Source organism: Orbilia oligospora (assembly GCF_000225545.1).
Source record: "Orbilia oligospora ATCC 24927 unplaced genomic scaffold scaffold00097, whole genome shotgun sequence".
NCBI classification, from domain to species: Eukaryota; Fungi; Ascomycota; class Orbiliomycetes; order Orbiliales; family Orbiliaceae; genus Orbilia; species Orbilia oligospora.
The window spans coordinates 2117039-2144921 of record NW_011645654.1 but is presented as its reverse complement, the minus strand read 5'-3'; the positions used below and the strand labels follow the sequence as shown (position 1 = coordinate 2144921).

At 46.3% G+C, this 27883-nt stretch overlaps 11 protein-coding genes across 11 annotated transcripts; 5 read left to right on the top strand and 6 right to left on the bottom strand.

The window, feature by feature from the left end:
* Positions 1–319: 319 nt before the first annotated feature.
* AOL_s00097g635 (uncharacterized protein) lies at positions 320–1684 on the top strand (the record flags this gene model as incomplete). The annotated part of the gene is made up of 2 exons (XM_011126468.1): positions 320–1225; positions 1283–1684. 2 exons carry the CDS (start codon positions 320–322, stop codon positions 1682–1684), a joined length of 1308 nt encoding a protein of 435 aa, XP_011124770.1.
* A 998-nt stretch (positions 1685–2682) lies between these two features.
* Positions 2683–4533, bottom strand: AOL_s00097g634 (uncharacterized protein; the record flags this gene model as incomplete). The annotated part of the gene is made up of 1 exon (XM_011126467.1): positions 2683–4533. One exon carries the CDS (start codon positions 4531–4533, stop codon positions 2683–2685), a length of 1851 nt encoding a protein of 616 aa, XP_011124769.1.
* A 2522-nt stretch (positions 4534–7055) lies between these two features.
* On the top strand, positions 7056–8405 carry AOL_s00097g633 (uncharacterized protein; the record flags this gene model as incomplete). Its single annotated transcript, XM_011126466.1, has 1 exon — positions 7056–8405. One exon carries the CDS (start codon positions 7056–7058, stop codon positions 8403–8405), a length of 1350 nt encoding a protein of 449 aa, XP_011124768.1.
* A 1634-nt stretch (positions 8406–10039) lies between these two features.
* AOL_s00097g632 (uncharacterized protein) lies at positions 10040–10345 on the top strand (the record flags this gene model as incomplete). Its single annotated transcript, XM_011126465.1, has 1 exon — positions 10040–10345. One exon carries the CDS (start codon positions 10040–10042, stop codon positions 10343–10345), a length of 306 nt encoding a protein of 101 aa, XP_011124767.1.
* A 317-nt stretch (positions 10346–10662) lies between these two features.
* Positions 10663–11654, top strand: AOL_s00097g631 (uncharacterized protein; the record flags this gene model as incomplete). Its single annotated transcript, XM_011126464.1, has 2 exons — positions 10663–11082; positions 11163–11654. The coding sequence occupies 2 exons, from the start codon at positions 10663–10665 to the stop codon at positions 11652–11654; spliced, it is 912 nt and encodes a 303-aa protein (XP_011124766.1).
* A 727-nt stretch (positions 11655–12381) lies between these two features.
* Positions 12382–12974, top strand: AOL_s00097g630 (uncharacterized protein; the record flags this gene model as incomplete). Its single annotated transcript, XM_011126463.1, has 3 exons — positions 12382–12450; positions 12515–12632; positions 12709–12974. The coding sequence occupies 3 exons, from the start codon at positions 12382–12384 to the stop codon at positions 12972–12974; spliced, it is 453 nt and encodes a 150-aa protein (XP_011124765.1).
* A 635-nt stretch (positions 12975–13609) lies between these two features.
* On the bottom strand, positions 13610–14658 carry AOL_s00097g629 (uncharacterized protein; the record flags this gene model as incomplete). The annotated part of the gene is made up of 3 exons (XM_011126462.1): positions 13610–14205; positions 14294–14431; positions 14487–14658. 3 exons carry the CDS (start codon positions 14656–14658, stop codon positions 13610–13612), a joined length of 906 nt encoding a protein of 301 aa, XP_011124764.1.
* Positions 14659–15129: 471 nt separating this feature from the next.
* AOL_s00097g628 (uncharacterized protein) lies at positions 15130–17968 on the bottom strand (the record flags this gene model as incomplete). The annotated part of the gene is made up of 5 exons (XM_011126461.1): positions 15130–16142; positions 16198–16458; positions 16528–16653; positions 16755–17836; positions 17892–17968. The coding sequence occupies 5 exons, from the start codon at positions 17966–17968 to the stop codon at positions 15130–15132; spliced, it is 2559 nt and encodes an 852-aa protein (XP_011124763.1).
* A 1079-nt stretch (positions 17969–19047) lies between these two features.
* AOL_s00097g627 (uncharacterized protein) lies at positions 19048–19794 on the bottom strand (the record flags this gene model as incomplete). Its single annotated transcript, XM_011126460.1, has 1 exon — positions 19048–19794. One exon carries the CDS (start codon positions 19792–19794, stop codon positions 19048–19050), a length of 747 nt encoding a protein of 248 aa, XP_011124762.1.
* A 3166-nt stretch (positions 19795–22960) lies between these two features.
* On the bottom strand, positions 22961–24931 carry AOL_s00097g626 (uncharacterized protein; the record flags this gene model as incomplete). The annotated part of the gene is made up of 6 exons (XM_011126459.1): positions 22961–22981; positions 23083–23325; positions 23393–24250; positions 24310–24645; positions 24705–24854; positions 24917–24931. The coding sequence occupies 6 exons, from the start codon at positions 24929–24931 to the stop codon at positions 22961–22963; spliced, it is 1623 nt and encodes a 540-aa protein (XP_011124761.1).
* A 2039-nt stretch (positions 24932–26970) lies between these two features.
* On the bottom strand, positions 26971–27742 carry AOL_s00097g625 (uncharacterized protein; the record flags this gene model as incomplete). The annotated part of the gene is made up of 3 exons (XM_011126458.1): positions 26971–27464; positions 27518–27620; positions 27722–27742. The coding sequence occupies 3 exons, from the start codon at positions 27740–27742 to the stop codon at positions 26971–26973; spliced, it is 618 nt and encodes a 205-aa protein (XP_011124760.1).
* Between the last annotated feature and the right edge of the window lie 141 nt (positions 27743–27883).

The following is a 27883-nucleotide window of genomic DNA, read 5'->3' as shown; positions in this document are numbered from 1 at the left end:
AAACCATTCTCAAGTCAACTTGACTGCCTCGTCAGCTACTAACCAATAGCAGAAGTACTTAAGCCCAGGTACCTGCTTAAATACCGTACCTACAGAGTTGGGAGGCTACAGGGTTCTTGATCTCACCTCCCAGACATAAAACTCAAGTAGCTAGTCGGGTTCCGGAAACTAGTCGACCGACCGGCTGTTCCGGCTCCCTTTTAACTGTCGCGACTTTCGGTAGCATCATCTCTCCCTCTCAAAACAACATCTTCCTCCGCTATTGACCATCCAAACCCGCCACTTATTGGGCTGTCACGTCGACGGTCAAACTAGCAACATGCACGCCAACATCACAGTTCCCACTTCTTCTTTCTCTTCTCCTCCAACAGATCCAGTATTATATCCTGCCACCCCCCTTCTACCTTTCATATCCGATGCGCTCCTGTCATGCTTATCCCCAATAGTCGTTTATTGGGTCTTATCAATGATCTTCCATTACATCGACGAGTACGAGCTTCTAGAAAAGTACCGCATTCACACGCCGGAGGAGGTTCTTAAGCGAAACCATGTGTCAAGATACGAAGTTATCAGGGACGTCATCATTCAGCAGGTTATTCAGTTCGGGTTCGGATGGATTTTAGGTTACATAGAACCGGAAGAGATGACTGGGGCCGAATCATGGGAAATCTACGAATTGAGCCAAACCGTTGGTTGGTCTACTTCTCTGCTACTTGGTTTGTCAGGTATTGATGCGGGAACCTTATCATCCAATGTCGCTTCCTATCTATCAACTCAGGGTTCAATGGGTGTCTTTTTGGTGAACGTTGACTGGCGATGGAAGATTGCCGAAACTCTCTACTGGGTTCTCTTTCCTCTCCTTCGTCTTGGCCTTGCTATCTTCATTCTCGACACCTGGCAATACTTCTGGCACAGGCTCATGCATCAAGTTCCCTTCCTATATCGAACCCTTCATTCCCGTCACCATCGACTCTACGTCCCATATGCTTTTGGCGCCCTGTACAACCATCCGCTTGAGGGTTTGATCCTCGACACCATGGGCGCAGGCCTGGCATTCAAAGTATCGGGAATGTCGATGAAGGGTAGTGTCTTCTTTTTCGGTTTCAGCGCAATGAAGACGGTCGATGACCACTGCGGCTACAAGCTTCCATTCGACCCTCTTCAAATCATCTTCTCTAACAATGCTGAGTATCACGATATTCACCACCAAGGATGGGGAATCAAGGTAAGCCTCCTTACAATTCCTAGGCAATTGTTACCGGTCTAATAATTCTCTTTCTAGCACAACTTTTCTCAACCATTCTTGATCTGTTGGGATAGATGGCTTGGTACTATTTATACCGGCGGCGATGCCGCGGAAAGAAATAGACGGACTCAGGAAAGAGTCCATTGTCAGGTTGAGGCCGAAAAGTCAAAGAAGGCTTCTATCAATACTCCTTCTGAACAAGATGAATACGCTGCGCGAAGAGTCCTACCCGAAGAAGATGATACAGAATTTATCAAAACAAGCATTGTCGCAAAGCTCGAGTCAACTACAGTCACTGAACCGCCGCGTCAAAGACGGAGAACTAGAACAATCACACTTGCAGACGTGGCGGGAAAGGACATGGCTGAAAGCGTTAAGGAAGCTGGCGAGTGGGTCAACGGCGTTGTTGGCAATGTATCTGGCGCAAAAGTCAGGTAGACGAGGCAATGATGACAAAATAAGGCAAGCAAGTATACTGCGCAACTCCAACAAGCGCAGCTAGCGAGAGACTTTGGGGTCCAGGGTAAAACTCCTAAAAAATACCCATTACCCCTAGTCCCCGAAATTGGCAAAGCGCCTATATACACCCCTTACAATCCCCTAATTTCTAATACTTAAAACCCCCCCGTTCTCCTTTTTCTCTATTTATATGGCGTCACGTTCGGGCTTAATGATTCTCATGCAACAATCCGACGAGCATTGAATGTTTGTGTTTCCCTGGTTATATACCTTTTGTGAGGGGTATGCGAGTAATGGGTGGCTGCACGACATGTGGTATAATAGTTGTCTCTAAGTTGAATATCATCGCGTTCTTTTATCTTCTTCCCTTTCCCTTTTCTCATGTTTCCTTTAATTAGCCCCAAACTAGTACCCTGTCAGCGTCAGAGATTTACGCCATACTATAAGTGTCGGTATCACGATTCTATGGTTGATTCGATGCTGAAAAGCAAAAAATTATGGGTTTGGAATTAGAATGCTTATATCCATCCTATGGAGAGACAAGACCACTCAGGCTTCAGTCTATATAACTCCATTGTACCTTTTATGCTTTCTCTCTCCCTTGTATTATAATATAATCACTCACCTAATACATAGCAGGTTTCATTTCACATCGTTTGCGACTAGCTCAAAAGCACATGAATAGAAAACTCGAATTTTTGCAGAAAAAGAAGAAAAAAACGAAGAAAAACTACTTCAAGTTCGGATGGTGATGATATTATTGTTTGTAATGTGTATCAGTATTTATGTACATGTAGTTGTATACGTCATAATTCCCAAAAATGGTCCCAGAACTCCGATTTAGATGTCGCCAATGCCAAAAAGAAAAGAAAAGAAAAGAAAAGAAAAGAGAGAAGGATTCCCTAAGAAGAAGGTGGGGTATCTGTCGTAAACATCATGAGGTATCATAAGTTCGCCTTGCAGGGCGGTTGTGTTCATTAATAATAGAGGGTTTTCTCTGTAATTGGCAGGTGTCTGTAGAAGTATTCCTTCTCTCGCCTAAGGTCTTCGACTTCGCGGCGGAGGTAATTAAGTTCTGCGAGATAATTTTGGTATTCTTCAGAGATAGATTCGGATCCGATTTCAACATAGTCAAATCGACCCCATGATGATCGAATGAGTGATCGCAATCTCGCTTCTGCCTGTACCTCCATGGATTCAATGGCAACGATAGCCTCGGCTTCTGGCCTCACTGGCATTGGAGCATGAACCGGCAGGCTCGGGGATAGACGTCTAGATTTGGATTCTAACGGCCAAGATCGATTGACAGATGAGGTTTGAGTAGGGTACAAGTCGTCTTGAGACTCCTCAAATCGGGTGGCGCACGAAACATCGCTGAAACGCGTGCTCCGAGAATGTCGGGAGGATCTTGACTTTCCAGCCGCAGAGCGGTACCAATTTTCCATATCAGCGAGATCATCAACTCGGACAGTGTCAAGCCCGCTATATGCGTACTTGCCACCGATTTGGAGCTTAGTCGCCATGATGGCGGCTGCCACGTTCTCTTCCTCGTCATCTGTTTCGATCTCAACATCGCTATCGAAAGATTGCATCGGGCTGCTGGAAATGCTACTGGTGTCATCGACTGGACTGGGCGACGATTCTACTGAGAACTCGCTCTGCGTCAAAGACGGGCTGTCAGAAATCGTGGTGCTTGCAACAGACAATGGCCGAGAGATAGAGGAAGCCATCTTGCGGGATCTGACAGCGCTATACGCATGATCCTGTGCCTCGAGGATCTCCTGTTCGTCGTCCTCGATGAGCGAGGATCGCGAAGATTGACAAGAAGCCATATTGATACCAAGGCCAGTGCACTGTGCTTGACGCCTCGAAGCCGCGGACGAAGAACGAGAAAGTCCACCAGTGTGATACGATCTATCGAAATCTTGCGGGATAGGATTACTAATCACCGGAAAGCCGGAGCGAGGTTTTGAGGAGTTATAATTGATAAGATTCGAGATAGATGGGATGCTAGGAGTCTTGAGGTGGAATCCGCGCTTCTTTCCCACTTCCGATGGGGTGGATGTCCGCTCTCCAAGTTCACGAACACTGTTCGATCTACTGAATCCGAATCCAAAGCTTCTCTTAGAGCGTAGGTTAAGCCTTCCAGAGTATGGTGTACCTACAGAAGTCGGCGAAACAGCACTGTTGAGTCCAGAAGAGGGTGTCAAAGATGGAACGGCTGAAATAGGGCTAGTTTGGGTTTGCTGTGATCCGTTCGGTATCACAACGGTTGGTCGCTGGGGGGCATTAGCTCTATTAGAAGCTGAACCCGGTTTCCCAAGGATGGCATATTCGTCGTTCTGGTTAAGGTTGAATGGGTATGCCTTTTGGCTTTGTCTCTGTTTACAAGCTGATAGTTCTCGCGCAAAGCTCTCAGTGGTCGCAAGTTCCGGGCTGCCAGCGATCACTTTTTGGCCTGCAGCGACTTGGAACGGGGCATTGAAAATGCTACAGATTGTTCCGCTGCGAGGGTCAACCACACGCTCCGCCACCGTGGGATCAGGCATCTGAATATGCCCATTGATGACAAAGTAATATGTGTATCTGCCACCCATCTTGAGGCCGTCAATTGATGCTCCTGCACCGTATTTGGAAGACCCAAGACAGATTTTCCAAGCCCCAGTGTTTGACTTGAAGTCCTTGCCCATGAGAAGAGGCGCCGAAAAATTATCCCAAGAACCGACTAAATGAACAGTAGCAGTTTCATTTGGAGTCCTGATGCTGAAGGCGACTATTGCCCTATCGCTAGGCAGGCTATTTGTAAGTTGTGGGATGTAATAGGCCATTGCGTTTGATGGTAATGGGGAGGCGCAATTTTTATTGTTGCTTGGCCCGAGATAAATGTTTAAAGGTGGCTCACGCGCCAACGTGAAACGGAGGTATTCGAATGGAGAGAAGATCGAAAATTGGTAGTGGATGATGTAAATGGTGCCGCGAAGCTTTAGAGGATAAGATATATGACTATGGTGATGATGATGCGATGCTCAGATGTGTGGCGGTGATGCAGAAAGTGAGCGTTTCATCGAGGGGAGATATCTTGAGAGCTTTATAGCTTGTGAAGCCTGAAACGAATTCCTGACAGGATTTTCTGGCAGCGGATGCATCTGCCGGAGCAGAGCAATACTATGGTGTTCACTCTCCCGCAATGTCATCGCAAGAAAGGCGGCGATGTGGAGGAAAGGAACCAAAACAGTGAATGACGAGACGAGACGAGAATGGTGGATACCAACCTAGAGAAGGAGTATGAGCTGTCATGATAGATCCCCATCTTTTTCTGCCTCCTTATCATGCAGGGAGAGCTACCCTGGTACCGCATTGCGAAGCTACACATGCGGAGGCAGAGTAAGAAGATGTCATTTCTCGGAGCGTAAAAGCTACCCGGAGGTGAAGTTCAGCTTGAGGTTGAGGTTGAGGTTGACAGGGCAGAGCAACATGAAACGAGGAAGTTCGCTAAAGGCTTGGGGTTGAGCCGGTTTCATGACGAAAATAGCACTCCCAGCCTGCCGAACACACAAGGCCATTGTTAACATGTTATTTTCCGAAGGGGAAGGCGTAATTGTGCTTCGTTTCAGAAACTTCCAAATTTCGGCTCGAGGCCTTGAAGAAGTCTAGATTATGATACTAAGTATCGGGCACCCGAGGGATTTTGAAATAACTTCCAAGAATGAAGTTCTCTACAGAACCCCCCCCCCGGTAAATCGACTTTATTTTGTTAACTTGTCTAGAAGCCACTTATCCCTTGTAAAGAAAAAAAAAAAAGCCTGTTCAGAGGCCTCCGAAAAGGCCGGACCAGACTAGAAATTCGATCCTTGAGGGTACCGCAACATGTCAAGCTGTGCGTATTGATTGCGAAAGTCAGCTTCTACCTTGGACATATAATTGTTCTATGACAAGCCGGCAAGTGCAACCGTAAGAAACCGCAGCCGTAGACCGGTCTTGTGGACATGCATGCATCTTGGGCTTCGGCTGTTTCAAACCAAGCAGGGAGAACTCGGAAGTTTCAACATTACCAAGGTGATATTCGTTGCGAAGAGGAGGTGCTGCAGCCGCCATCGAACTGAAACAGCCGAATAGCCAGACAAGCGCTTGTTTCCGAAAACTCGTGGCTGGACCAATATCTGATAAGGTACTTAGTCTATGATGGCTGGTGGATGACTGGGGACAATCATTTAATCACTCAATCCAATGCAATGGTACACAGGACAGGAATTTTCCCTTCGTACCGGGGGTATGCACAAGCTTCGAAATGTGAAACGTAGCCTCCTGCACACATAACCCGATCTTGGAATAGTATTAATCGATAACGACCTGTATCTGAAACGTAAGTCCGATGAGGTGCAGAACCAATTCGACAAGAGCTCTTACATAGAAACAGGTAAGACATACTCGATGGCCCATGGGGTCAAGATGTGGATGATGTTTGTGTATAAATCGTCTGTTCCGTTCGCATTCCTTCTATTTGGGTTCTATTCGAACTGATATGAGATTCCAACATGTATGGCTTTTGAAGGGTTTCCCACCTACTACTCTACTTGAGTACTTAGGTAAGTAGGTAGGTACTTCGTAGTATGAAGTACTAAGGTAAGGAGGCAAGTACTTAGCAGTACTTAGCAGTACTTAGCAGTACTTAGCAGTATGAAGTAGGTAAGGTAGAAGGTAGCCAGTATGTTTGATGGACTCTCGTGATGTGTTGTCCTTGGACAAACAACACAACGCAAGAATATTATTCTCCGCCCCTTTCACATCACAGCAGAGCACACTGTATGCCCAACCTCCTCGCCATCAACTAACTCTCCACCGCTCTGATATATCCCCGTCACCATCCAATCAACGGACTGCCATCCTCAAATTTATTCTTTAGACATCTGGAACAACCATTTAATGTGATATTACCTTTGTATCAATGATATTTTAGCTTTCATCACATGGGTTTTGTATTTCTGGGGTTATAATTTTATTTTATTTTATTTCATTTCATTATTTTTTATTTTTTATTTTTTATTTTTTATTTTTTATTTTTTATTTTTTATTTTTTATTTTTTATTTTTTTTTACCTTTCTCGCACCTCCCTCCCTTTCCCTCTGTTAAAAGTGACCGACTTGTAACTTCCGCTTCGACCACTCCCGATTGATCCCCAGGCTACCCCCACCCTAATATCTCGATCCGAAAACCATCGTTTCTGTATGTCGTTGTGATTAAAAAGGCGAAGGGGGCAAAGTGAAGACGAGGGCGAAGGAATAACCGAAGAACGGACGTTCTTTGGCTTGCCATTCTAGCCGGAGCCTCGAGATCTCAAGTACATCGTCCGATGCCACCACCGTCCGGGGAGATGGCCCGACTGATGAAGCGGGAGGCCGACACATTGCCGAAAGGCCGGGACCAGGCCGAGCCAGAAAATGACGAAACGAGTTTGGAAAGATTCCTCGATGATTTTGATTTACAACACGGCGGGGATGTCGCTGGCGGCATTGATAGAACCGACAATCCCCGAAATCCTGAAGATGGACCTCCAACAAGAGGTCCCAACGACCACCGGTTTCCCAACGGCCCTGGGTGGCCCCCAGATTCCGACACCGTCCCGTATCCATATGCTACCCCCTCTAGGCCCTTCAACTCAATAGCCCCAATTCCCTCGCCAACTCCACTTCCCTCGTCGAATGTCTGTACGATTCCAGGTGGTATAACTACAATCTGCATTACCGGCGAGGATGGCTCGACCATAAACACAACAATTATTAGTCCCACGGACAAGTCTCCAGACCTCATATCGGAATCTAGTAACGGTATATCGTACACAACAATAACTGCCGACAACACTGGAACGGTAACAGATACTGCCACCATCGTCGTATCTGGTCAAGCCACTAGGGTCATATTTCCACAACATGACAAGACCGGCCCCCCGCCCCCGCCGAGCCCTCCGCGAGACAACCGGAGAATGAAAGATATACTGTTGGGAGTCTTTCTCGGAGCGGGATTGGTTTTATTGTTTGTTGCCTGCTTGTTTGGGTACCGGGCCTACAAACGAAAAAAACGAAATCGAGGGCTTGGTAATGACGATACCCCCACAGATTCTGAGCAACCGCAGCAGACTGCTCCTGAGATGCAGGTGACAGGTGTTGCCGTCACTATGCCTTCAATGGCAGATGCACCGACTATTCTTCCCCCGCCACCGCCCTTCATGGCCGAACATGAATCCGCAGGACCGTCGGAGGGTCCACAAATTATCTTACCAATTGGTCACATACCACCGTCACCAATCATTATCAATCCATTTTCCGACCCCACATACAACTCTTCATCTGGGATCGAGGATTATGTAGCATCCAACGGTATCCCACTAGGGAGAGAGCCAGAAAACCCATTCCTCCACCCGGACGATCGATCCTTGAATATGCTTGAGCGTCGACGGCCAAACTCTGCGGGGGACTTCCCGCCCGAGTATACTACCGTGGACGGTGATCCGACCGACTCCTCGGGTCACAGAGCTCGCGAGGAACGGTTTCCATTTGGAGATGAGGCACTGAGCTTACGGGCGGAGAGTGATGCTGGATCTATCCATACCAGGGCGGTCACAGAAACTATTCCTGGCTATCAATACGACGATCCGAACGGCGTGGCTGACGGGTTTCGATATAACCCTTCCGCTTCAAGATAGCTACCCCGATAAGCTTTCTCCTGTCCCTCTGCCCCGGGTTCGATTGTGGTTCTAGATTCTATTGGACGGTTTGGCGGTCTCCAGATTCTAGTTACTCCCCGGGGGTGGTTTCACGAAGATCTTGAGTGCGTTGTATGATTAACCGGCTTTTTTTATTGCTTATTTTCTTATCATCTTTTTCTTCTGCTTTGTCCAGGAATGGCGCAATTTCGGGTGGTGGTGTTATTCTTTTGTTTTAAACTAGGCCATAAGCCCCTGCTGTTCGTTTTGCCTATCTACTGATTCATGTTTAGATGTTCCTTTCCGATTATGCCGAGTGGGATTATGTATGCATGTGCGGGCGACATTTTCATGGACAGCGAAAAAGAAAAAGAACAAGGTAGTGTTAATGTTGAATTGATTTCTCGAAAAATCGGATGTTTGTATTTTATATGGAAATTATGATGAAAAGGGCCGTCTGAGTTCAACTGTATATATACCCGAATGCTTACCCAGACATCGACACTTACCTACTTACATATCCAGTACATACCTTAGTACTTAAACAAAAGGTCGTGGTGAACTACAAATAATTCCGCCCACACTGTGCACATACGTTTGTGCACATTTGGGTATCACGTAAGATAAGGAGTACTTACCAACTTAAGTCCGGCATCCGCGGTGCCAGGCTTGGCTATCGGCCAAGGTCTCGGCTGTGGTTCAAAAACAATAATTTGGCACAGCGAACACCAAGAATGCCCAGGCCATGATGGTGGGATGCGAACGGGAGGGGATAAGCAAGTAAGTACTTAGGTAAGTACATAGGATGTAAGTGCTAGGTAAGAGCATTCTGCCTCTGTTATCATCTAATATGTCTACCTACTAAGTATTCATCTTGTGAGACTGGCACAAGCTTAGTACTTACATCGCTAATATATATTTTATATCAATCACCCCTCTTCCTCCTAAAATCGTGCTTTTCTCTCTCTTTCCCGCTCTTCTACTTACTACCTACCTACTTAACTTACTTACCTGCTTATTTACTTACTTAAGTCTTTGTACACGTATACCTTTGCTGCAAGGTTAGTGGTAAATCTCGATTTCAATTTTCGCCAGCGCGTAAAGACATGACATGTATATCCTTAATATACATGAACATTCCCCTTCTCTTCTCTTCTTTCCTTTTCGCCCAATCCTCTCCTACTTTCTAGCCCCCCGCTCTACATCTCCGTCCTTTCCCTTGGGACCCAAGGAACGACCCCTCTGTCGCGTAAGAAAAAGTCATAGCCTTCATTGTGCAGGCGTGTTGATGACTCTCCTCCGTTGTGGGCTGGAGGGTCTCCAGGCTTCAGCGGCAGTTCTTGAGATCTAAAATAAAGGGCGGTTAGTAGGCACATGCACATGTACATATATGCATATACCGCATACTAACGCCTGTTATGCGTAAGAAATTATAAACTTCGGCGTCCTCCTATCTCTCGCCTTAATCTTAGAAACCAACTTGCTCCCTTCCCCTTAGCTTATGCCCAGCTAGCCTAGACAGGAATACTAATACCCGAGCTGGCGAATTGTTGTCGCGGTACTGATTCCGCTCGTACTCTGTAGAGTCATTTTCTTCCCTTCGACCAGATCGTATTCCAAAAGAGTGACCTTGGATGTCTTCGCCTCCTCCTCCTCCTGCCGAATTCCCCCCTCGCGATCCTAACAACTCTACCGATAGTAGCGACACCGGGTCGTTCCTGTCGCAGAAAAGCATACGGCCGCAAAACGATGCCCGGCGGCCTTCAGCAATTGCATTTGCGGAACCGGACGAGCCTCGTCGGCCTTCGGTTCAGTTCAAGCGAGATGTGCCTAATGGGAAGACCAACAGTGTGGGGAGTGGGCCTTCCAGCTCGAGCTTGGGTGCAGAAAACCGGTCTATTCGAAAGCGATCGCTAAGCTCCCCGCCCCCTCCGCCGTAAGTCGTGTTTTTCTTCTTGTCTGAGTTTCGCCTCTTCATATTACTTCATACCGTATTACGTCGTGTCGCTTTTGCTTTCGTTACGTCGTTCGGCTGTCCGTCTATCTTATCCATCCTGCTTGCGTGTTGGAGGTTTGATCCACCATTTCTTCCACCCATCGACATATTCCCTCCCTCCCTCCCTCCTCCCTCCTCCCTCCTCCCCCCGGCCACCCTTACATACATTTACTCTTATCTACAAACGAACTGGATTTTACCCCTCTTGCTTTTCATTTTATCTGCAAACTTATGATAGTCGCAAATGAGCTCACCACGAAAATGGCCATCGCTCTGTCCCCGGAAAATAGGACCTTCGTCAAGCGGGTCGGCTTTGATACATTCAGCAACAAGGATGCTACAGACTTTGCCTTGACGCTAAAGTCTAAGCACAAGGACTACAAATTCGGTAGGGGATCACGAACGTTTCTCTGTGGAACAGACCAGAACGACTACTCGACTATTGCACTAGAATGGCTTCTCGAAGAACTAGTGGATGACAACGATGAGATTGTCTGCCTTCGAGTAATTGATAAAGACTCCAAAATGGCGACTATAGACAGCTCAACCCAAGAAAAACTTTACCGTCTAGAGGCGGATAAACTTCTCCAAACAATCATAAGCAAGAACGAAGAAGATAAGGCTCTATCTATAGTTCTTGAATTCTGTGTGGGGAAAGTCCATGACACTTTCCAACGGATGGTACGTGATCACCCCTCGTGAACGAGTGAATATATACAGACATGTCACCGAGACTAAGAACCACTGTGAACTGTGAACAGATCAATTTATACGAGCCAATAATGTTGATAGTTGGTACACGGGGCCGGTCACTGGGTGGTTTCCAAGGCTTACTTCCGGGGTCGGTTTCCAAATACTGTCTCCAGCACTCGCCCGTTCCCGTGATTGTTGTTCGGCCAAACGAAAAAAGAGAGAGAAAAAAGCGGAAACGTCAGGACAATCCTGCTCGAAGGACGTACATGGACATCATGAGCAAGACACCCCAGCTATCAACAATAGATATGATGCACTCCAATAGCAGCCATAGCCGGTTATCCGCCGATACGACACCGAGCACAACCCCGGCGCCTCGGGAATCGGCGACATCCATTTCAGAGGCATCTACAAACCTTGCCAGTAAGAAGACTAATAAAGATTCAACTGGAGACTATGCGCTGTCGTTGAGCGAGAAGGTTTCGGGTTTGGAGATTACATGCAAGGCCGAATCGCCAGACACGAGTACAGGCAATGAGACCTCTCAGGGAAAAAGCTAGTGGGCTGCATTTCTAAAGCGAAGGTCCATCCGACCCTCTCAGTAATACACTGTTTGGCGATTCTAACTTATCATGTCTTCTTTCTTCCTTGACTGACAACGGTGGATGTGATATCCGCATATTTCTTTTCTTTTCTTTTTTTTTTTTTTTTCTCTCAAAACATAATTTCGTGAAAATGTGAGGATTTTTTTTACGTTGAATATATAATTAGCGATGGATGCGAGGGTGTCTATACCTCACGGGTCTCTAGATTGTTCCTATCAGGCGTGGGAAAACGCCGGAAGGATGATGATGTCGAATGATAGAACTCCTAGAGTCTATAGATCTTCCTTATTGTTTTTTTTTTTTTAGTCGTGCACATGCGCGCGCCCACAAACACTCTCCTTCTCGTTCCTTCTATCTCGCGTTTAATTTGATAATACGTGAAGTCTTGCCTTCCACCGGTATGACAAGAGTGCAGAATATATTTGTTCCAGCAAAACTGAGGGCCAAGCATTGGTCTGTTGGAGTCAAACGTGTCGTTTAAATAAAGATGGGCAAGTATATAGGTACTACTTAAGTACTTTCTTAGGTACTTACCTATTACACTTACTTTGCGCAAACCATCTATTTCTGTCCACCACCAACCCACCACTTTGAACATCGCAGAACCTTCCCTTCCCTTCACCATCCACCAATAATCCTACCATCAGCGGCCCTCTATTCCTTTTCCTGACCAACTTCCGCTATGGATTCCACCGGCCCTGATCAGACACCTTTCGAGGCTGTCACAGCTCATACTTCCAAGCTTACGAGGGTATTCCCACCGTTGCGCGACTCATTTCCCCTAATTCCACCATGACGTTAACAGAAAAACATAGCAATATCAAGCCTATTTGGATCAAGTCACGCCTCACGTTCTACCCCGATGGATTGGGACAGGTGTCCTCCTCGCCACCTTCTTCGCGAGAATCCTCTACGCGCAAGGGTGGTATATCGGTACAGTCCCTTCCAATGTCCTTACGAGTTCGCTAGGGCCCTGTGCTGACTATACTGCCACGTACTTCCTGAATAGTGGCCTACACTCTTGGAATTTACGTTCTCAACCTCTTCCTCGCCTTCCTAACCCCTAAATTCGACCCTTCCATTGAGCAAGAAGAGATGGAGGAGGGCGGACCGTCAGCCTTACCGACAAAGGCTGACGAAGAGTTCCGACCCTTCATTCGGCGGTTGCCAGAGTTTAAATTTTGGCATAGTGCCACCCGAGCCATCGCAATTGGGTTCTTCTGCTCCTGGTTCGAGCTCTTTAATATCCCAGGTACTGTGTATTCATCCGTCTAGCCCCTCTTGCTTTGAGAGGTACCTTGGCTTACCTTCTTTCCCTTTGTACAGTTTTCTGGCCAGTTCTTGTGATGTACTGGATCATCCTTTTCGTCTTGACTATGCGGCGACAAATCCAACATATGATTAAATATCGATACATTCCTTTCAGTTTTGGAAAACAGAGATACAATAGATCATAGTGCAAAGCAACTACTGAACACCCTTTTTCTACCTCGGCTCCGGCAATTCACCACTTGCCTGGATGAATTCTACCTACCAAATATCTTTTGCGATGTCGAGGGCCTAGATGGTAGTGATTTCGAACGGGCACAAGCCATCAGCTGGTAAACTTGTGTCTTGCGATCTTAAAAGGGGGGAATTTAAAATTTTTAATTCCATTCCTGGGACGTTTTAAAACCCATTATCTGCATGTCTACCCTGAACATACTCTCTGTACATTCATATCGGAGTTTTTCTTCTTCCTTTTCCGCCCCTTATTTGGTCTTTAGGCGTCGATGTCGATGAGGTTAGTGTGACCTTTTCTATTCTTACGCCCTTACACACATTACAAGTGTTTAATATAGATTTGGTGGGAATCGGCGCCAAGCGCTTGAGTTTGAAATTAATTATCAGAAAACGGACCCTCGTCTCCTTTATTCATGTGTCCATTTAACATCCTTGACTTTATTCGCAAAAGCTTCCATGCCGACTTTTTGGTCCTTAGATCCGAACAAGGCATGAAATACTCGCCTCTCGTACTTAATGCCTTCACTCAACGACAGTTCCTGGCTTTGATTGACCACCTCTTTTGCAGCCTTCATTGCCAACATTGGGTACCCTGCGATGACACTAGCAGTATCTGTGGCACCCTTCATGAGCTCTTCGAAGTTAGGGAATGCTCTTGCCGCCAATCCCCATTTCTCAGCCTCCTCCCCACTGAATGTTTTCCCGGTGAGGATGATCTCCATAGACTTGGACTTGCCGATTGCCCTTGTCAATCTCTGGGACCCGCCAGCTCCGGGGATGACGCCTAATTTAACCTCAGGTTGACCGAATGTGGCGTTGGCAGTGCAGTACAAAATATCAGCCATCATTGCCAGTTCACAACCACCCCCCAAGGCGTAACCGCTCACGGCAGCGATAGTGGGCGTATTCAAGTTCGTAATTGTAGTAGACCACAACTGAATGAAGTTCTTCGAATATGCCTGGGAGAATGTCAAATCTTTCATCTCCTTGATGTCGGCACCAGCTGCGGAATATATGAAAATTTTGAATTAGAAAATAATAGATTCTAGCATGGTGGTAAGGGTTATTTAGATATGTATCAAAATAGTTACCTGCGAAGGCCCTTTCGGAGCCAGCGATAAGGATAGCCCTAATGGAGGGGTCCTCATCTAACTTTTGGAGGGCGTCATTGAGTTCCTTGAATAGCGGGGTGGAAAGGGCATTCAATGCCTTCGGACGATTGAGAGTAACTGACGATACGTTAACAATAGCGTTTATGGCGACTGAAAATACAATGGTGCATACCCTGCCCGACACCATCGACGGGCGTTTCAACAATAATATTATCATACTGCTGAGATAACGTAGAGTTGTGGCGTACAAATATCGTTCTCAATCGAGTGGCTGGCTGTCGGGCAGCTAAGTAAGACTGCGAAGTCGGTAGGCATCGCCGGATGATGAATGTCGGTGGTCTCATCTTTTATGATAGCTAAGATGTATTCTACACGAACCCGGGGATACTTGGTATTCAAAACTCGACCCTCCGGCTACGGTTGTGGTGGTTTTATTCAATGGTGGCCATGCCCAATAGTAGTTTTCCTGGGGTTGGGTCCTGTTCCGAGGTTAACCGCGTGCCCAAACCTCAACTCGTCAATTCAAGAGAAGCTGTTGTATTTTAATTGCCAACGAGGCTTGGGGGATGAAAGGGCAGAAGGAATGCCACGCTGCTATGGGCTCCTATATGGCTTCCGGTACCCTATCTAAGCTTGTAATGAATGTAATTTTCCGCAAGTCATCGATAAGATCCTCGTCTCGGAGCACCCCACTTCCTCCGACTAATGGAGATAAAATAAAAACTAACTCCGATGCTATGCTACAAAATTCAGAATACCAATAAAACAAACAAGAAAAGAATTCGCAAGGGCCCATCGGCTAGCAAAGCGGACACTCAGCGTATGTAAATGGGGTTTTCTGAAGCAGCGCCTTGACTAGTTTGAGTAGGATCTCTAGGTTTACGGGGACCTACTTCACCTTTTGGCCGTTTCATAGGTTGACACACTGGTTCCAAGTGGGTATTTAGCAAACCCATAGGATTTGTAGCAATTACTGCTGTTCCTCGACCATTCGCTTTGAATTGGTCAACGGATTGCTTAAAAACGGGGCGCCGTGCTTGTGGTGGTTGCCGTTGCCGTTGTTGACGTGAAGTCCATTCTTCAAGGGTATCCAAGGGGTCGAAGTCATTCTCATCTATGCTGCCAACACTAACAGCGCCTGGTTGGAGTCGGGGGCCGTCTTTCATTCGGTTGCGATCTTGGGACGGCACCGCCGTTGAGCAGGCTATTAGAAGATTGGTAAATCTCTCAACTACCGGATTAGTCATGATCACTTTAGAAAGCCCACCCCAGGTAGGAAGAAGAATAGACAGGCCCTCGGGGGACCGACTCCTCGAGAGCGCTACATAGGATTGTCCGGCGGCAAATGATTTTCGGATGTCAACTGTAGTGTAGTCGAGCGTCATTCCCTGAGATTTATGGATTGTCGTCGCCCAGGCTAGTGTGAGTGGTATTTGAATTCGTTGGAGTAGAGCAGACCTTGATTCGTCAATGTATGCTTTACTATCCCAGGCTACAGGGAATATCGGAATAGGGGGCCTCGGGGTCATGCCCCCCCCTGGCCGAACAGACGCCGCCGTAGCTAATGGTAGGAACGATACCAAAGGTATGCTTACATACCCGTCCTTTTGTTTGGAATCGAAAAAAACCTTTAGGATAGCTTTACTGGATTTTTCAGATCGCGCATTTTCCAAAAGCTTTTCTAGAGTGAAACGCTGGAATCCCTTTACGATCCCTCTTGATCCGTTCACCAGTTGGTTCTTCACATCTAAGTTACTAACCAGCATTACCTGGGCGTTCATTTTCAGCTTCAATTCCCTAGTTGCCTGGAGAGTGTTGAAGTAGATGTCTAAAGTAAATCAGCATATAAGCGAGGCACCGCAAGCCCACTCGGATCCACATACTATAGGGGCTTCCGACGATCATATGAAACGGTATTGTCTGAGTCCGATCGATAACTACCGAATCCTCTGTACGAGGAACAACCCAACCCCCATCTATCGACTTAACGAAGTACTCTTCGCCGGGTAGCTCGTTCAGCCCTTGCTGGTTCTCGGCGTCAACATCTCTTCGGTGCGAATACAAGTTAGTGGCACGAATGCCATTGGGGAGCTGCGGTAATGGTCGGACAAGCCGTCGTAGATAACTTTCGACTTCGGGGGTCACTGTTTAGGAATAAGTTCCCGCAGTGTAAACAAATGCCAGCCTTTATGATTGGGAAAGGGGCCACCTACAGTTGGAGTGTTTGATGGAATCCAATATATTGACCCATTCCTGGTCGCTTTGTCGGTGAACCTTCGTAAGAACCAGGCTTTTAAAGCTCAAGCTTTGCCAGGTTTCCGTTTGGAACACGAATTTAACTATCAAATTAGTTAGTAGTTAATAGGTAGAATACCATTTCTCGCGCACTCTCTGTCCCTCTCTTTTTTTTCGTTTAATGAGAATTCGCTGTAGTACATACCTGAGTCATTCATGCGAGATTGGCAATTTTTCCCTTTGCAGATCAGCCATCTATTGTCATCGACGAGTTCCGGGAAATAGCAACCGTTCGCGGCTAGCGGGCCGTCAAGAAAACTTTTTCCTGTAAGATATCTTCTTTCGGCTTTTGGCGGGAAAGGTTCTGCACAGTGGAGGCAGTTCTTTTTGTCCTCACGTTCGACGGGTGGGAGTTGGTAGAAATCACCACAAACGATAACCTGCATGCCCCCAAACGGTTCTGAGGACATTTTGCCACCTCCTCTATGAAATCTCGCTATCCTATCTGCCTTCCCCCAAAGATCGGGGCTAACCATCGATATTTCGTCCACAATAAGTACATCGGTTTCTTGCATTTTTTTTCGAATAACTTCCGAAAAATCGCCCCTAGTTCGCAGGTAATGTTGAAGGCCCTGTTCACCCGTACCCAGACCAAAGAACGAATTGATTGTCACACCCTGTACAAGCACTGCAGCGATTCCGGTTGGGGCCGTCACAGCGTAGACAAGATTGTCTTTGGATAGCTTGTATTTTATGTGGGCTAACACAAGGGATTTCCCAGTGCCTGCAGGCCCAGTGAAGAAAACGTTATCGCCCTTCAAAACCGCCTGCAGAATATTATCTTGTTCTGGGGTCAGAGGTATCGCCGGTTCCTCCACTATGTGTGGTAGACTCTTGACTTCATCACTGGTTTCTGGGAGAGATATATGTTCAGATGGCACAACGGCAGAGTGAGAGGGTCGCACCATTGATAATTCGGGTTCAACTTCCTCAAGGCAGCTCATAAAAGAGCCGTCTGAGGATGGTGGTGGTGATGCGAAATCCACTGCACAGTTCATGATTCTTGAATCCTCACCCTGCCGAGGGGTTTTCTTAGGGCGGATAGGTTCGAGGGTGAGCAGGCTTTTGTTACTTGTATTGGGACGAGCTCGTTTGACTCTAGGCTCCGTCTGTGCCCCGATCTCATCTTTGTAGGTTTCAAGCCACCAATTCATGGCCTCCGACCTTGTAGAGAAGGCTTTATAGACAGCTCCTGGGTACCCATCGACATACAGACGGACTTGGTCCCTAAACCAAAGGGTGAGCGGAAGATCGAGAGGGGGACCAAAAAAAGTTCTATTACCATGGTAAGTCAAATATTCCGGTAGTTGTCCCTTTGGCAACGGCGTAAAACTTTTGTTTCTGCTTTTGCTTCCCCATTATGCATTATAGCTATAGCCAGACCAGGGCGGTGGGTGGAGATCCCATAGGTTAGAGGAATATAGACTGAGTGATTCCTTAATAAGGTGGAATCAGAGGGATAAAAGAGACCTAGGGGGCGTTCGGGTGCTTTCTGGAGTTACGGCGTCCAAAGCAACTGCATATGCACGATCGATATCGCGATTGTGACTGTGAGAGTTGGAGTTCGAGACGGCGCGTTCTTGTCACGTGGTAACACGTGATATACAATACAACCTGCTTCGTACGTGCAGGCCGGAAAACGGAAGCTCCGTTATGGGACACCATCTGTCAGCGTAAGCTTCGAGGCGGAGGGATCGGATTTTGCATGTCCCCGATCCAGGAAATAGTCCCGACCAGGCCCAGGTCGATCCGGCTGTTTTCGCTTACACCGCTGGTGCCAAAGCCGAGAGGCCATGTCCCTACTGTCTCGCCCCCTTCTGCCGAATGCGGCACTCATAACCCCGATCTCACAAGCCGGCATTTTTCAGTTTTCAAATTCTGCAGGAAAATTCACAGTTAATACCTAGGTACGCATGCGTAGCAACGACTGTGGTTTATGTAGATGCGGTATTAAAGTAAAGGTTGATAGCTTTGATTCTAATATATACTTAAATATATATATATATATATATTTTACAAGGCGATGTGTCCAATGATATAGGTACGGACTTAAAGTAAGTACCTACTTAGGTAAGTATTTATGTACAAGAATATCGGGAATTGTGTGTAGATGGTATAGCCAATAAAGAGAAACCCTGTTCCTAACGCCCGACCCAAAGATACAAATTACGATCCCGAGACATATGATATAGATGGGAAAAACTAGGCCAAACAGGCCGAAAGCAAAATGCAAGAGAAAAATAAAATATCCCATCGCTGATGCACGCGTCAATGGTATCCTGAAAGAAAAAGATGTTTGTAACCCAAAATCAGAAGAAGAAAAAGGAAAAGAAGATAACCCGCTCATCATCATGAATGTTCGTCATTCGTTCCTGCCGAAGAGTTCGTAAGTTCCCAAGGGGCTCGCGAGAACAACGTGTGATTATATAGATTCATTTTTAGAACGCCGGTATTATGTTCGATGATGAGTAATACGTGGATTCTACGAGAGTGGTTGTTGAATTGTAGAAGCCAGTTCCACCAATTTGTTTCTTATTCTTTGATTCGTAGAAAATTGGTTCTGCCAAAGTAGGCTGTGGTGGTGAAGGTGGTAGGCTTTCGGAATCCGATTCGTCATCTTCGATAAGTTCGGGGGGGCTCATCGGGGCATGTGATGAGGTCCTCCTCAAAGCATAAAAGCCATCCTCCTCCTCTTCGAAATCTTCATCGGCATCAACCTCGTCAACGTCGATGACAGTTTTGCTGTAATCGTACACTGGGTACCTGGGAACGGATACGATGTGATTCGATTCCAGTTCATAATCATCTTCGCTCTCATCTTCGCTGCTCTCGGATGCCGGGTAGTCCTCTGCGAGCGAACCAATGTGTTCTTCTTCGTCCTCCTCGGAGATAGTGTCCATGATATCAGATTCATCTTCCTCTGTAGAGTTTCCGCGAACCATGGCATTGAACCAGGCGTCTTGTTCCCTCTCGGCTGTCTGCAGGTGAAGCATTAATCGGTCAAGAAGATTCGCGTGGCCGACAAGGAGTCTGAGGTCGTGATCAGACTTGGAAGCTTCAGATGATAGTTTGCTTCGAGCCTTGTGGGCGAGATAGAAAGTTTGTGTGATGGACATTTTGGATTGTTTTGAAGACTGTTGCTGTCTTCGAGCTTGTAATAATGCTGGATGTATTGAAGCAGACATTGTGAAGGAGAAAGAATGAATGGGGAAGGTAGCAGGAATTTAATAGTTGTACTATGTGGTGTTTGTTGGGTGGAGGATCTAGATGGATGGCGGAGTTCTATTGGCGGGTAGGACAATATGAGTCAGTTTGGTGCAGCACACTCCGAATTCGAATTTGAAAGTTGTCAAAATTCCAACGGGCGGGTCTGATGTATTAAGTATGTGTGTGAGTACTAAGAAATAATACATGTAGCAGGACAGGTAATGTTTGATTTGAGGAAACGAAGCCGGCTTTATAATCAAAGTCGGTTACCAATGAAGCTTATTTGATGGTGGGGGACAGAGTTGAATGTGCAGGACGTAAGGACCGGTATATTTCCTTTTTGCCGTGCTTGAGTCCGCCGGAGTCAAAAGGAATTTAGGAATTCCGAAGGCCGAACTTAGTAAAAATACGAGGGCTTTCGTAAACGAAAAAAATGAGAAAAAGAAATTTAAAAGGGAAGGGAGAACGGGACGGCCGAGGAGGGCTAATCCAAGCAGAGGCTGACAAACAAACCAAAAAAAAACCCTTGTTGAAACTCACCTCTGCACCCGAAAAAAAGCTGAACTGGAGGACGTTGTTTGACGGAGTGTTTGGGCTCTAATTATACTCGGAGACATACGTACATTACATGAGCTTTTTGATATTTTGATGATCAGATGGTTGTCGAGAACTGGCAGCCTGATGGAGAGCGGGCGTGATGATGTTTTTATCCTTCATAAAAAGCCTTATTCTTCTTCTTCTTATTCTTCCTCTTCGATCCTCTTCAACCCTCCGCTGTTTAAAAAATTCATGACGACGCAGCCCACGACAACAGGGACCAAAGGAAAAAGGAAACATACATACATACTTACTTACTTACTTACTTACTTACTTACTGACTTACTTACTTACTTACATCACAGTCTGGAGGACAGGGTCATGCAGCCTCGCACAGCACTTGCGTGGAAGTAGCAAGTAACACATCACCGACTACAACCGATTACATGGCTTTTAGGGCTGCACGGCTTTTTCGTGGTTTACGGAACTCAGGCCAGGCGGAGCTACTCCGTAAATGGGCAAAAGTATCCGCCTTATTCCACCGCCGTCTGCCCAAAAGCCTTGCACTGTCGGATGACAAGCCTTGCAAGCTTGATCAATTGACCAGGCCGCTTGCCAATGACCACGATTGATCCGTCGGCCTCCATCAGCTGAGTAATCGGACCGACCAACTGACTGCCTGGAGAAGGGAGTGACTCTATCAAGCGAGAATTACGGGCCCCACTAGCACCGATGCGTACACACACAACACGCACACACATGCATTTCATATGAATTCATTTTGATTCTAATTACCATTCATTGGATTTATTAAGCGGGCGGTGCGGTATCCGACTTCTTATACTTACTTGGTAAAAGTATTCTAGAGCCTACGATGGTCTGGATCCTCATCCTACAAAATTCAGTCGAATTCGGTACACGATTTAAGTAATCCGACCTGAATGACTGGGGAATCCGACATTCTGCAATCCCTTGCAGGTTAGGACGCTGCAGAGTCGAGATCCAGTGAAACGGGATGGATTGGGTACGAAACTACCTTTTCGTACGAGCAATCCTAATACATGTATGTATACAGCGCATCGTCAGCATCGAAAATGGGAACTGTAAACTGCAGTTAACCGTAAATTGGGGATTGGAAACCACCTTGACTTCTTGAAAATTTTTGAGCTGGCCTTGTCGGGAGCTCGGGTTTTTGGTTATCTCCACGGCCGGCCGAACAGCGAGCACTAACCCACATGGGAGCTCTGCCTTTGCTGACTGACTGACTAATGCCCGCCCTTTCGCTAAAAAAAAAACCCTTCGCTTCATCTGGATACTTAAGTATTTACATACATATGTGCGTTATTGAAGTCGGGTTGATCCGAGGGAATGCTGTTTCCCATCACCCGGATCCTCTCTAGTACTATCTACATGCTCTGTCTGTCCAGGGTATTTGGCTGAAGTAATCGCTCTATGTCGTCACCGTTCAGTCTTTTCTTCTTCTTCCCTTCCTTCCCTATTTTCCCCTCCTAGCCCAGGCCTAATATAATAATCTCATATGTAGGTATGTAAGTAAAGTAAGTACTTACTCAAGAAAAAGCCAAGTACTTAAAAAATAATTTGTTCGATGAACCTGCCGTCGGCGGTGCCGACAAATCTTCGACTTATCTTCGACTTCCTAAAATTTAGGGCTGAATTGCATGCAGTATACGTACTGCAACATTCCAGATAGTATTTGTTATCAGAAGTAAACCGAAAGTCCCTAGTAATCTCCAACATGCAATATTTCGGAGAAACAGATTCCCTAGACGCACTCAACGTCATATTTGATCCGCCATGATAGATCCAATGATACCATTCCCGAATCCAAATGTAATGTAACGGTACCTACATACTTCTTTTGTCCATAACCACAAAATTTGTGTAGCCGGACCGCACATATCTGCGGAGCTCAATGCAATTCGAAAATTCTAGCGAGCTTCTTTTCACTTTAACCGAGAACCAATTCAAACCCATTCCCAGTTGGGCTATGAAATCCTTGTCTGGGGTCATTAAACTCTGCATCATCATCGGAAACGATAGGTTAATTAAACCAGAGAGCCTTCAGCGGTTTCCCGTTACTGCTTGTTCCCGGGTCTCTTATACGATCATACGAGCTTAGGTAGTATAGTCGGGAGAAAGAAGAAAAGGAAGAGGAAGATTCCCACCAATCAGTTGACATTAACCGCAAGGGGATGTTATGATGCCATCCGTTGCATTGCATTTTCGTATTCTCAATACGCAATCCTCAAACTATAAAAGTAAATGAGAAGAATAATATATGAAAATTTTCATTATGCCCATTCGTCATGCATAAGCGATGTGGTAGGGCTGAAGGCCCCGGTTGAATAACACCATTGTAACAAAACAAAGCAAAGTAGGTGTACACGAACGAGACAAAATACAGCTATCTACGGTAATGTAAAATATAAAATAACCCGAGGAGAAAAAAAGAAAAAGAAAAAGGAAAAAAAAAAAAAATTTAGGTAGGAAAATAAGAGAGGGGAGGGAAAAAAGTGAAGAAGAATGGGAGGGCATCTCTTAGCATAAAATCGTCCAGAAAAATACATTACTCTAGGTATACAGTTTTTACGCTTCGAAGGCCCAGATCTAAAACAATAGAAAGGGAAAATAATTTTAGCCACTGTCATTATTCTCAAATTGGGGGGTTTGGGTTTGGGTTTGGGTTTGTATTCGCGATTAATGCATACCTCAAGTTTCCCCGTTTCGGACTTAGCACGCTTTGCAGCCCTCTTACAGGCGGAGAGCTGAAGGTCGAGGTCCTCCTGGTCAGCGACTAAGATCTGCTCACCATCTTCATCACGGACTTTGAATTTGCAAGCCCGTTCCATGCCAAGTTTTGTTTTTAATTTGTAAGTAAACTCATTAAACCCAATCCCGGGCGTGATCACCGTTAATCGGGTTTCTTCTTCATAGTGGATCTTCACATTGATCTAGATTTATAGGAGTCGTTAAATATTTTCAGTGAGGACGATATTTGCTACCAAATGGGAAACTTACCTTTCTCACGTCAAGGGGACGACGGTTGCCGCCTCTCTTGCTACCACGTGCACTAACAAGGTCAAACTCCTCGTCGTCCTCGAAGTCTTCGTCACCATCACTTTGATAATCATCGTTATACTGTGGTGGCGGCTGTCTTCGAGGCTCCCTGCGTGACCCTTCTGATGGTCGTCTCGAGCTTCCACCCCTCCCACTGTGCTCGGAACCATAGTAGTCATAGACATCATCATAGTATTCCTCGTCCTCATGATGTTCATCTCGTCTCCTTCCCCCCCTCGAGCTTGGAGGAGGAGGCCTTTGCCGAGAACTTTGATAACTCCTATCACTCCGGGCACTTCCGCGCCTTCCAGAAGGCTGTTGTGGCTCGTCATCGTCGTCCTGCTCTTCTTCTGGGACGTATCCCATCTCATCCCGCCTACGCCTGTCTCTCCCAGCATCTCGCTTGCTAGTTTGACGAGAGGGTGCTTGTTTGACTGGGAAAGCCGCGCCATTATCTCGAAGGCGATTAGAACCGGGATCTTTCTCCGGCGGGGGTGTGGGTGGGAACACCTGTCGCTCTTGGCTTCGGGGAATACTTGTATTCGGGTTTGCGTTCGAAGCTTCTTCTGTCCTCTTTGAAGTTTTGTTCGGGATTACTAAGTTTGATGCAGCGAATGATAGCGACTCTGTCGGTCTATCGTCAACTGGTTCAACAATCCTCTTAGACTCCGTACCGGAGAAACCAGTGAAAGTGTTATTCGCATCCGTTGCTGCGACTAACCTCGCCTTTCCGAGATAGTCTTTTGTTTTGACATTTCTAACCTTTGCGTCACTAGGTCTATAGAGCACCCCGACAGGAATTGAAAACACGGTGTAGCCCTGTGCCCATATATGGTTAGTAAATACCGTTAAGATCGTGCAGGGCTCTTTTTTTATACCTCCCCTCCATCACGAATCGCCTCGTCGATGACACCATGGTCATCTACTTGCTTTTCCTTCACCGAGTATCCCCAATCTTGCATACCAGCTTCCCTCTGATTTAGGTAGATATAGCAAAGACCACGGTTGAATAACACCTCGCAAGAATACAATCGGAATTTAAGGCCAAGTTGCTCATAGTCGATTAATGTGTTTCCTCGCAAGTACAGAAGAGAGTCATTAAAGTTGGCAAGAGCTTCTTCAAAGTCTCCTAATAAGAAGTTGGATACGCCTTGTTGAAAGTACGCGACAGCGAAGTAGTTGTCTAGCTTAACGGCCTTTTGGAATGCTATGACCTATGTTCGAGGCATTCGTTAGTATACATAATACGGCCGAAATATTGTTAGGAACTTACAGCTTTCTCGTGCTCTCCCAGGGTGGCGTGGATTACACCGATGTTGAAGAGAATTTTAGAAGTATCTCCAATTCTATCAAATTGCCGCAATGCTTCATCGTATTCGTTTCCATCATAGTGCTTAATCGCTTGCACCCAAATCTCGATTTCCTATCAAGGGGGGCGTCAGCTCCTACTTCTCCTATGGACTCTATAACATTCTGTAAGCCCACCTGTTTCAACGACATGATAGTGACGTTCACTTAGGTCGCCTATGGGTAGGGTGAATATGCCGGTGTGCCTGACGTGTCTGATAGCGTCGTTGACTATACTATATACCGATCGAGTGGTCGATTGGCACCAACTGAAAAGGGTCCTCGGGTAGGTAATGCCGTCGCCGATGATGTCGTAGTACTTAACTATCGGGTCGGATTCGGGCAAATCGGTGTATAATATATACAAGTAGTCGGCGCTCTAGGGCTTATACTACGTGAGTGCTTAGGTTTCTTAACTAAGTACGTAAATTAATTGTTAGGATTCCTGCTACTGCCACATGCAAACGTAATGATAGCGAGGACTGCGTTGAAAGGATGGGATGATATGGATGTAAAGGGGAAGCGAACAAGTTTCTCCAGGCCCATCCAAGTTAAGTATATTTATTCATTGAAGATACACTTCCAAGATGCTGGGTAGTCGCTGATTGGTTGTTCAATGGAAATAGCGACACTCACATGGGACCAGTCAAAATAATGCTGCCAGCCGAATTAAAGGAAGAAACACACGGCAGCAGGGCCAGTAACGGTCTGCAAATTAATCGGGCCACAGGAACACTGCGAGGGCTGTCGACGAATGGAAAGCTGTGCTGCTGGTTGTAGGCGCCGATTAGTACTTGATCCCCACTCCTGGCAACCCACCACTCCAACACGCATACTTGCAGGCGGTGAGGGGATACTTGAGTACTCAAGTACCTCTGAGGTACTTACTTTACTTATGTAAAATGAATGTCTGCTATGTATAAGATACTGCGCCCTAGAGACACCGCTTGAAACTTCTGAATGTGTTTTTTGAGATTGATGCGCCGTTTGACTGATCGAGCGAGAAAGTCCACGGGAGAAAATGTCCTCCGAGAAACTACGAGTCCAGCCCGTATGAGAGAGGGGGCGGTGGGAAATACTAGGATGGAACTTGGGTCCAAAAAAGTATAGAGGAAGAACGACGGGACGGAGTCGCTGGGAATGACAAGCCCGCTGTTGCTGAATCGGGGACCGTGGCGCTTAGAAGGAAGCCTCAACTCTGGGCGAGATACTTTATGTGATCGAAAGATCAAGATCGTGGATCCAAACGGAAGGAAAGTTTCTTGAACAGAAAAAAAAAATAATAAAAAAATAAAGATAAAATAAAAATAAAGATAAAATAAAATAAAAAATAAAAAACCGATTCAACAGTCTATGTATCAAAAGAGTGAAAGAGGGACCTGCTCTAAGAAGAATTGAAAGTTGTAAGATTGTTGTTTGAAAAAAAAATAAACGAATGTGGTGAGCTTCGGCGAGGAAGAAAGAAGAGAGAAGAGGGAGGGAAAAAAAAAAAAAAAAAAAAAAAACCAATAAGATCGGGGTCGAAGGGCCGCCGGCATACTTAACCCAAGATCTTCACGAGTTTCTTTAGCCTCATGGCGGAGGATATCACCCTGTACACAGCACTATGGAGGGGGTATATTTTGGTATCGTGAGTCGCCCAGACTCGAAACAAGAATGGCTGCCCCTTGCTCTCGAGATCTCGTTTCATCAAGTTTTCTCTCTTCTATTATATCCCCAACGACACACCAATAACACAAATGTCGACTACATGTACTTAAGCAGCCCAATGTCCCATCATCTGATAACCCTCTGACAGTCGCATGATTCCAAAGATCACAATGATCGCCAGCCAGAACCTCTGTTGTGGCTTTGGTCCACTTTCTTTCGGGATCTGCTCGAAACGCTATTTGGACCCGAAACTGTTTGAGGGGGAGACGTCAACCGTCTCGGGCCATGTCTGGGGCCACCCCTGGCCATGCCTAGCCAATTATGTAGAATCGGCAGCCTGGGTTTTGGTTGTTTGTGCATTTATGTGTGGAGCTAAGGACTTAATTACTTAGTAACATATGCATACTTACTTGATATACATGGCCTTGGTTCGATCTCAAGAACAATTATCGAAATCAGTTGAGGATGTTGCGACATTCCCTTCACGTATCTCGTACACAAGAAGCGCGGTGTTTAAGTTCGTGTTCTTCGATTGACCTCAGTTATAACATTCCTTTCTCCTTTTGCTCGACTCTTTCCTCCCAGACAGTTTTGCCAGAGCAAGAACACACAACTTTATCATTTTCCCACATCCCTGCGCTTCGAGCTATCACGCCGACGAGAGATGCTTCGTCATTTCGATTGGGAGGTTCTGCGATCGGTGAGAGAACCATGCTTCTTCCAATGAGCTCCCAAACAGCAATACTAGCATCAATAATAATACCGCCCGATCCCTCACTACCAACCTCAATCTGTCCAAGCTTGCCCCGAGCTTCAGTACCCATCGTCTCTTCTTCCCACACACCACCGGTTGAAGCAGCACCTCTAGATATATCCCCGTTTTGTCGTATGCTCGCTTGGTAAGTCCCAGGTATGAGGCCCTTGAGACTGATGTCAACTATTGTAAAATCCGGCCCAACCTGAACCAGTCTCGCGAGGCCACGCACAGTAGTCTCTGTATTGGGTGCATGGGTTTCCAGGATGCAGACAGCAGCGCCTATTATCTCTATTAGTACGTTACCATGAGCTGAGACAATATGCGTTTCCTACTGTTTGGGTTCCCAGTGCCCCTCAAGATACAATCTTTCCCAGTTTCTCGGAGCGAAGCGGATATCTTCGAAGGAGCAGCTGTACCTTCAACTTCAACTAGCTGCTGTTCAAGGTGGCAATCGACGTTTAGTATTCCTACGGCTGATAATTAGTACCGGTCTGGGGGGCCTCCAAAACACCATTTGCCCTGAGCGGTTTTCTTACCTTCAACCTGAGATAGGGCATTCTTGACGCTATTGATGCAACCTTCGCAATGGAGAGGCACTGCAAACAAAGTCTATAGATGTAGTGCATCCATCAGTCTCGGGAAGGCTGGATTTTGATGACACGATAATAGTACCTTGAAAGGTGGCCGTTCTCGCATTC